This window comes from Lycorma delicatula, chromosome 8 (genome assembly GCF_047948215.1).
Source record: "Lycorma delicatula isolate Av1 chromosome 8, ASM4794821v1, whole genome shotgun sequence".
Taxonomy (NCBI): Eukaryota; Metazoa; Arthropoda; class Insecta; order Hemiptera; family Fulgoridae; genus Lycorma; species Lycorma delicatula.
Window position 1 is genome coordinate 104,157,425 of NC_134462.1, and position 10,182 is coordinate 104,167,606.

At 30.0% G+C, this 10,182-nt stretch overlaps 1 protein-coding gene across 1 annotated transcript in view; it reads left to right on the forward strand.

The window, feature by feature from the left end:
• Window positions 1-7,593, forward strand: part of LOC142329222 (uncharacterized) — a 158,722-nt gene extending 151,129 nt beyond the window's left edge. The window contains exons 40-42 of the mRNA XM_075373625.1: window positions 352-516; window positions 2,476-2,581; window positions 6,596-7,593. Of these exons, the coding sequence (XP_075229740.1) occupies window positions 352-516; window positions 2,476-2,581; window positions 6,596-6,831 (507 nt within the window). The 3' untranslated portion in view covers window positions 6,832-7,593. The remainder of the gene's footprint in view (window positions 1-351; window positions 517-2,475; window positions 2,582-6,595) is intronic.
• Window positions 7,594-10,182: the final 2,589 nt, after the last annotated feature.

Genomic DNA, 10,182 nt, shown 5'->3' on the forward strand with positions numbered 1-10,182 from the left:
TGTGTTTGTTTGTACATGCAGTTTATAGATTTTATAATTATTGGTCATTTCAGATCTTGCATATAAGAAAAGTATAATTTAGTTTTATAAAAATGATTCTGTAAATTTATAAAAATATAATTTAAAAAATGTGTGATTGTCTGCTTATGCAGGTATCATAGGTAAATCATTTCCACAGAATGAATGAAAGAGTTGATTCTGATTCTGACAAAATCCCAAAAATTAAATGTTGAATGAATCTTTGTCATTCAAAAGTATGTTAAGTTAATTGTAAATTCTTTTATATGTATTATTCTTATTTCTCATTATTAGATGACTATTTATAAATAATTTGTTTTATTTTCATTTTAGGATGATTTGAGAGATAATGGACCAACAGATTTTAATATTGCAGAAAGTAATAATAATGTTGAAAGCAAATTTAGTACATTTCTAGGTAATGATTTTGCACAAATCAAAGATGTAAGCAATAAAGAATTGGATCAAAAGGAAAATGGAAATCTGTTAAATGTTCCGGTAAATCATAAATATTTAATATCAATGTATTATTAATAGTGTTATGTTTTTTGTAATGTTTTCTTTTTTGGAGTGATTCCTTGGGACTTAAAAAAGCACAGTGGAGTTGTAAGTTAAAACAAGCCTGAAATGTAAACAGTTGTAGGCTTACTCTGAAGTTTATAATTGTTAATAAAAATTGATTAATAAAAAAAATAAATTAGTGTGGTATAACACATTATATGCTAAAATCAAACAATATATTTAACTGAAAAGTACATAGTATATTATTATGAGGGTGAGTCAAATTTAAACCTTAATTTTGCTATTCTATGCAGCAAGCAGTTCCGTGTTGAATGTCGGAGTGAGAACTTAATGTTCGGTGTGTTAGAGAGGGGGAACCAGTTTGGCTCTTCAACACTGTTCTGTTGCACAATGTATAATCATAAAGTTGTTAACTATTGAAGGCATTAGACTCGTGGAAATTTTAGCTTGTTTAAAGGTACAGTTTGCGGATGCTACACTGTCCCAGAACCAAGTGTATATGTGGGCCAGACAATTTAAGGGCGGGCAAAAAGTATAGAAAACGAGTCATGATCGACACCCAAGGTCAAGTCTCATAGCTGACAACATCTGTGCCATTCAAGAACTTATCGAAGGTGGTTTTCAGTTCACTGTTGAAGAAATGGATTGAGCACTCCCATAGAGTATCATCTATGGGAGTGTTCAATCCATTATCACTGATCATCTTGGCTTTAGAAAAATTAGTGTTTGATGTGTTTAGATGTTATTGACTGAAAATCAAAAGCAATTCATGTTGGTGATCTGTGAGAGACTTCCGAATTGATTTCAGAAAGAAGGGACGATTTTTTGAGGTCACGTGTGATCATCAAAGTCTGGAGTCAAAAATGGCAAGTATGGAGTGGCGAAGGAAGGATAGAGCTGCCCAGTGAAGGCCAAAACCCATCTGTCAGCCGGAAAAAAATCTTGCAATGATTTCTTTTGACTCGGGGAGAGTTTTACTCATTGATTATCTCCACTATCAACAAACAGCAAACGCAGCTTTCCATTGCCAGCAGCTGCATTCAACAAAAGCGGGGTATGCCCATCAGAGATGTCATTCTTCTCCATGGCAATGACAGGTTGCATACTGTGGTTTTGACAAGAGATAAATTGGAAAAAATTCACTGGGAAACCCTGGACCACTCTCCCTACAGTCCAGATTTGTCCCCCTCTGACCATTTTTTGTTTACGCCCTTGAAAGAATTGCTTGAAGGGGAACGATTTGTAAACAATGAAAACATCAAGGAGTGCATGTGCAATTGGTTGATTGTTTGTCCTCAAACTTTTTATGAACAAGCAGTATTCAAGCTTCCAAATTGTTGGTAAAAATGTGTAGATATGTGCAGAAGACTGCACTCTTACTTTTATTTTTAATTTTGCCAAGAAAAAGTCCTTCACCTTAAAAATCAAGGTACAATGTACTATTTTTATTATGTACCGATCAGAACAAAAGATGTACTTATTTATAACACGATTCAGTTCGCTACATGCTATTCATATTTTTTTAAAGGAACTAATGAACATAGTAATAATCATTGTTATTTAAAAAAGATTCATATGTCATTAAGTAAGTCTTATATATTATGATGTGCACCACCTTGTATTGTTTAGATTTGGTAATGGTTTAGGCAGTCTATTAAATAAAGAAGTAGAAGGGGTTTTTAAAGAATAACATAAGAAAAAACATTATTCTGATTTGATTCTGAATGAAAAAGACATGAATAGAAGAAAGACATCGGCAATTTGCTCAGTAGCAGTTGAGCAGTTGGATACTTAGGAAAGAATAAATATAATTACATCTGAAATATGTAGTCAGTAAAATATTAGTGAATCACTTTTAAAATGTTTTTATTTACTCATTAATATTTTATAATTATTTCAATGTCACATTTTAAAAGTTCTTACATTTTTTTGCAGAGTTTTGAAACTGTTTCTGATGGTCCAGTTAAGACTGTTTTTAACGCTCCAAGGAACCTTAAAAATATTATTGAAGATATTTGGAGTGATAATTGTCCTGTTCCTGGTAAGTGTTGAATAATTTTATTTTTATTTAGTTATATTTACAAATTTTCTTTTTTCGTATTTCTAGACAGTTTTTATTTATTTATCATTCTTTTCTTAAAAGGATACATTTACACCATTACACAAAGGAAAACTGTGTGTGGTTCTCCATGAATTCCCTTCTGGTATTTCTTATGCATAAAAAGAAAAAAAAGGATTATATGATTGATTCAGATTTCTTGTTGTTGTAGAACTGTTCTTTACATATTATTTATCAAAAAGGCTGAGCAGTAACAAGGAATTGCCAAGATGTGTTTGTAATAAAATCACAAGTTATTAACATATGATTAAATTACTAATATTCATTAAATCAGTTATTTTGATAAAATTTATACAAATCTCAAACAATTATGAAATTTATAAAAATTAAATTAGCTGTTTGGTAAGCGAACTGAAAACTTCTAACAGCTGAAAATAAAAAGTGAAAAATCTTGGACTTTTTTTAATTTATGTGTCATTTATGAGATATTTTACTGTTAATGTTTGCATATTACCCAAATTTTATGTATTTGATAAAAGTAGTAGTCCTTGATGAGTGAGCATTGAGTTTGTGTGGAGTACATATTTATTATTTCTGCTTTTTTATTGCAGCATTATTTTTGATAGACATTGTGTGATGATTGGTCAGCAGAAATAATAACTGCTGATTTCAAGTGACCAATAGATTTATCAAAAGTCTGTAAGAACATAATTACAATTTCATGTTTTTAGGTCTTTTTTAATAACCTCATTTTTAACTCCATAATAAAAAATTGTTAACTGTCACTTTTCAACACTGTTTGTAGCATAGGTATGTGTGTCCACATTATGTTTACAATCCTTTTAAGATAAAGAAAGGGAATATCAAAATATTTTTTCACAGATCTCTTGGTTTTTAAACTTTATTTCATTTTTGGTCAACCAATATTGCATTAGATAATAAATAGCATGAGCAAGTTGTTACCAGCTGTAAAACAACTTATTCATATACAACTGTATGCAGGCAAGCTGTTCACTTAGTCTAACATGAGGACACTAATTTTACATATCTGATGCAAGGTTATCACTTATATCAAAGTTATATGCAACTGGATTATAACTACATGACTATTTAATTATAACAATTAGTAGATGTAATAGTATGGAGAAATTAAAGTTGTTTATATCTATTTAGTTAAAACCAGTTATACAGTATGCTTTATTATTATGTTGTGGTGTATTAGGTTGGTTGCCCAGTGGGTTCATTGGGCGTTGCTCACTAATAGACAATATATATTAGTTGTTGAGCTGTGATTGAACATACTTTGTTTTATTTTATGTGGTTTCATTTATTGGAATCAATAGTTGTGAGAAACGTAATGGTTCTTTTGGTAGAGAAGTGTATTTTTCTTGTTAAATATGACTTAAATAAAGGTGACAAGTATAGTGATTTAGTGAAGTCTTCTGGAAAGTTTCCACATACTCCTGTTCCTCGCTTTAATGCAGTTCAAACTCTTATCAAAACATTTTGGGCAACAGGCTCTGTTGAAGATGCTGATCGAAGTGAAAGACTACTTAAACTAAATGGAACAGAAGCTGCTTGATATTTTGGATGCTATGGCCGAAACTTCTTCAAAATCAATGCTAAGTTAGCACGCTATTACACATAAATCTGTAAGAAAAGAACTGGAACCTTTCCCTCACAAAGTTTAAACAAACTTTAGTAAGTTAACTGAAGTGGAACTCAATCAGATTGGTTCCAACAAGATGGCGCCACAGTGCGCTCAGGTCAAAGACATTTTTACAAACTGTCTTTGGTGAATGAATCATTTTGAGGTGTTTGTGGCCTGTACAATCGCCCGATCTGACTCTCCTAGATTACTTTCTGTGGGGGGAAATGAAATGAGCAGCATATCGTATAAGACCATGCACAATTGACGGAACTAAAAACCGCAATAACAGCATATGTACGAGACATTCTAGTACATTTGCTGGTTAAAACGTTTGAAAACAAATTGAAGCATGTGCTGTGTTATATTATATTGATGTTGGAGAGATCATTTTAAATAACATTTATTAACTATATTCCAGTTATTTTTAATTTCTGTTTTGTATAAAATAATGAAAGTTAGTTCTGTTTCTATAAAGTAATAATTAAGAAAGTTTTGTCATTACACTTCCATAATTGAATTGCACAGTAACTTTCCGAACACACTGTAGTAAAATATCAGTGCAAATCTGTTCTAACCAACTCTGGTACATTCTGGTGTATTTGGTTAGCAGTTGAAATATTTTTATCAATCCATAAGTAATTCATACATTTTTTCTTTTTATACATATTAAAAAAAAAAATAAATAAATTTAACTTTCCTCAGGTATAGTAAATTTAAAACACTACCTTGCATTAATGCTTTGACTACAGATTGAATTAATACTTATTAAGAATGCGCATAATTAGTTAACAGTTAGTGGCAACATTTCTAGCTGCCTTTCAGCTGGAAGGCTCTATCTTTGAATGCTGCTCATACTTGGCACTTTTTCACACAATTCAAAATGTATTTCTTATATGAAAAAAGGAGAATAGGATAATTAATTAGGTGTTGGCCTGTAATTACCAGAGAGAGAATAAAAAAATAGTTATTATTTTTTTGTAAATATATAAAAAAATTTGTAATATATAACATTCACCAGAGAATATCTATTCGCTGGTGAATTGGAATGTTGACACATACCAAATACGTCTGTGTAGGAGTGGAATATTTGCTTATATTATTGTACATTCGGATCTTCGCCAGTATATGTTGACAAACACGATATAATCTCTGGTGGGGGTAGAAACAATAACTAGAAATTAAAATTAAAAAAAATCCAATATCTTTTTGCTTGCTAACCTTGTCTGATTAACATTAAAAATACAAATTATATATGTTATTCTCCAACATTAGAGGCAATTAATCAATTTTAACACATTAGCATTCACTGATGGTGAAAGTTGAGTAAGATGTTTTTATAAAAAGAATGAACGAAGGACAAACCAACTGACTATTTATTTGTATCATTATTGTTCATCCATGCAATTAATATATTCTTTATATCCTGAATGGCGCTTTCAATTTATAAAGTGTTGAATATTTTATTAAATTTTTTTATAAATATGGTGAATTTGTACAAGTTTTTCATTACAGTCAGGAGTTAAAATGTTTTGTATTTGTATGCATAGATTTTCTACTATTGATTTTAGTATGTTTTAATGTTGAATTTTTTTTAAGATCTTAACATTTTTCTTGTTTATTCGGTACTTAAAATTGAATAGTGTAATATTCCCTTAAGGAAACAAAGTTTGTTTCTTAGGTAGGCCCCTGCCTCGCTTATGGGAAAGGATATTGAGTTGTATAAAATTAAAACTTATACTTTCATAAAATATCAGTTAAGATACTATTTAAACAATTATTTTAATTTTGTTCAAAGTAACGCATTAATTTTAATCATGGCATTTATGCTACACTTTGTGTTGAGAATAATGCATTAAATTATGTTACCACATTAAATCCTCTCTCCTGTTATACCACATCGTAATGATACCTACTTTGTGAAATTGTTTAGTTCTCGCGGAATAAGGAACTAAAAGTTTCTTAAAATTTAAAGTAAACTAAGGATTATATCGATAAAATATTCATTAGTAAATTAATCTGTCTCATTGCATTGTATATCCTGGTCTTTCATGTGACTTGACATATATGAATATGAAGAATATATCTGAGAATTAACTTTCTGTCAGAGTAAAGATGTTCATGATATAAATATTGAATGGAGAGAAGATATCATTTGCAGAGCTGTGCATCACCTACATTTACAGGGTGATGTGTAATAGTATATTGAACCAAGAGGCAGCCACATTCTGTAGTGTAGGGTGCTTTTTGTATGAGTATAAATAAATGCTGTTTTCAGGGATTACTTGTCTCATCTTAGATCACATACAACCATTCAGCTGTGTCACCTAATAATTTTTCTTTTCCAGCTACTAAGGATAAAAAACAAACTCAACCGGCTGCTGAAAATGACTTTGATAGTAGTTTAATTATGGTAAGATACGAAGACTGTAATTTAGATTCTTTTAATGATCTGTCTAACCCTAGTGATAATTGTAACAGTAAAGTTGAAGTTGTTCCATTAGAAAAAAATGGTGATAACTTGAAAAATAATTTTAAAGAGTATATTGATAAAATTTGGGATGAGAGTGAGTCTGATGATTAATTTCATGTAAATTGAATACATTATGTAAAATGATTTTTATGGTTGTATGCCTTTTTAAAACAGATTAAAAGATTTCTTTTAAATATGAAAAATTTAATTAAAATATAATGGATAACAAACATATCTTTATTTGGTTGGAAAATTAGTTATTAATGGTACCTTAATGTGTTTTTCCTAGATCAATATACCAGATAAAATACGCATAAAAAAAATGAAAAGAATAGTTAGTGTTTCTCTTTGTATTGTAAATTAAAACTAAATTTTATTTGTTCATTCGAAATGATTATCTTTATGGTATAGATAATAGCAGGATAGTCTTTTTAAAAATACAGTTTTTAAATTAAATTAATTCACTTATTATAATCGCTTTGTTTAAATGGACATATAAGTGAAACATTTTCAATTTTTTAATTTGATATTTATTTTTGGTTACAGTTTTCTATTGTAGTCAGAATTTTTCTGTATTTACATTAGGTTATCAAATAAATTAGTATATCACATTCTATTAGTTTAATCAGATATGCCTTGTAAAATCTGTCAATAATGTACTGTATTATGAGTGAGTGTAAAGTAGTTTGTATTTTTTAAAAGGTGATGAAACCTTTATTGGTAATGACTTGAGTGATGTATGATCAGAACTGTAATTAATTTAATCATTGTTATTTTTGGTGATATTTATTTAAGTGTTTAAATTTTTTTGAGTTGTTAATTTTTTTTATAAGTAATATTATACGTATATTTATTTTCAAGTTAAAAATTATGATTTATCTGAATAAGATTGTCTTTTCTTGTTGAATTCCTTCAATCTTCCCAGTCTTCCTGTGGTCTTTGTATTCAGTAAAATTCATTGGGCGGCTTCTATAATTCATTTTGATTACTGTTCACTTCGTATTATAAGTGCTGGAATGTGCTAAAGAAAGTGATTTTAATTTTTTGGATGTTTGGTAGTTTTTAAGATTATAATAAACTCCTGCTTTAATGCTCTTTAATTGGTTTTATTAAAGTGCTTATGTGTGATCTTTTGTGGCATTGAAACCAAGCATACTCTTGTCTTTTTTTTATGGGTGTATGTGATCTACATCTTCAAAATCTAATGCAAACAAGCCAAATGTTTGTCTTTCTTTGTTACTTTATTTAATATGTTTGGATAATTTTCAGTAAGCTAAAACATGTAAACCTCTCTAGCTTTATCCAATGTTGTTAAGATAAAATGTCTTTGCCGAGCATTATTATATAACTACTAATGTAGTCGGCACATTAAGGGATGTAGGACCTGATATTCAAGAGTTAATCAATCTCTTCTGTTAAGATTTGCTTCTACTTCTGGTACATGGTGTTCCATATAAAACGCAACCCATCAATCACTCATCCATGAAATTTCAAAAGTCAACCTTACTCCCTTACTCGTTACTGAAATGGACTCGTCGAACATCTCAACATCGCAGCGACGCAGTAGAACACTACCGATAGTAACAACAATGCAATCATAATGTTCAGTGTATTGCTAGAGACAAGATGGTGTTTTCGCTAGATGAACGTGTTTTCATTGTTGAGTTGTACTTCAGTATGAAATCAGTGATTGCAGTGCAAGATTTGTTTCGCCATAAGTACCCAGATAAACCAGTTTCATTTGGATGGCTACGTAAACAGCCAAAACAATAGAATTTGGAGTGTTGAAAATCCCCATGTTTATCACAAAAAACAATTGCACTCGCAGAAGTTGAGCGTGTGGTCCGCGATATCGTGGAAGAAAATAATCGGTCCTATTTTTTTCGAGTACACCATTAATGCAGAACGATATCGGATATTTTATTTCAGTTCATTGCACTCTTAGAAGAGGAAGACAGACACTGCTGGCTACATCATAACGATGCAACATCGCACTACGCAGGTTCAACTTCTGATTTTGTCGAGGAATTCTTTGGTAATCGTGTTATCTGTCAAGGCTTGTGGCTACCAAGATCTCCAGATTTGACTGCGGCGGATTTTTTTTTACGGGGTTACCTCAAAGAAAAAGCCTACAGCAACAAACCTTGAATACTTGAACAATTGAAAGTTAATATTGAACAAGCTGTATTAAATATCCAGCCACAAACTTTGAAAAAAGTTGCAAAAAATGCTGTAAAAAGAATTGAAGCTTGTATTCAAGAAGATGGCGGCCACTTCCAACATTTACTCTAAATGTAAGGTAATGGATGGTAATAATAAAAATTATATTTTCATTTACACATGCCTTTTTATTATTTCAATACTTACCAATATAAGGTTGGGTTGCGTATTATATGGGACAACCTGTATATCACTTTGAGACATTCTTCTTTTCTTAAACGGAACAGATACAACACTTTCTTTTTTTGAATATTTGACCTTATTTTTTAACTGTAAATATAAAAACTTAGTTTGCAAAACTATTAAATTTGTAAACTTTTTAAACTGAATGATAGCAACATTCATTTCTTTTCATATCCAATCCTCTTAGTTTTTAATTTTATGTTTTTCTTCTTCGGTTACCACCTTTCTCTGATATTTTCTTAAAGAATATGTTGATTTGTTTTTGTATCATCAAAAATTTATAATTCATTGTCCTAAGTGTAAAGTAGTAAATTTACCCAGACATAAAACAAGTATGTAGTAACAAAAATCTCAGTTAAAATTATGTAATAAGCTTGTAAAAAAAAAGTATTAAAAGCAGGTTAGGCAATATAAGAAAACTAACACTTTAAAAATCTTATATTTTTCTATAAAATTACACTCGTGTTAGGTCGTACATTCTACATTCTATTAGGTCATACAATTCAGGAACTGTGAAAATGATAAAAGCAGAGCTATGCTATAAAGCACGCTTTCAGAAAGAAGAGGAAAGTTTTTACCATGACAGCCAGTTTATAAAAAAAAACCTGTAGTTCTATTGCAAGAACATTTAAATTGGCTACTAAAAATATATTTTTTTTTTATGCAATCCATCAGTTACTTATTTTTCTAGTAAATTAATCGGGTCATCATAAGAAGTTGGCGTTTACAAAGTCTGGTGTAATACGCTGATTAAAATAGAAAGAACAACATATGCAGAGCGAGTCAAAAGTATGGATACCTCTCAACAAGTTAAAAATTGTTCCAGATAGAATACTGTAGCTTTCAGAATAAGATTTACTTTATCTTTAGATGAGAAATAAGAATTTCAACCCCTTCTTGGAGGTTATAACTCAAATATTTTAATTGGTAACATGCTTTATGTGATTCATCTTGTTAAAGATTTCTTTAAGACAAGATAAATTATAAAAATAAAAAGTTGGTACGATGTCTGTACCCAAAATGGTGTTAGGATAAAGTTTGGCTTTAGAAAATTACCAA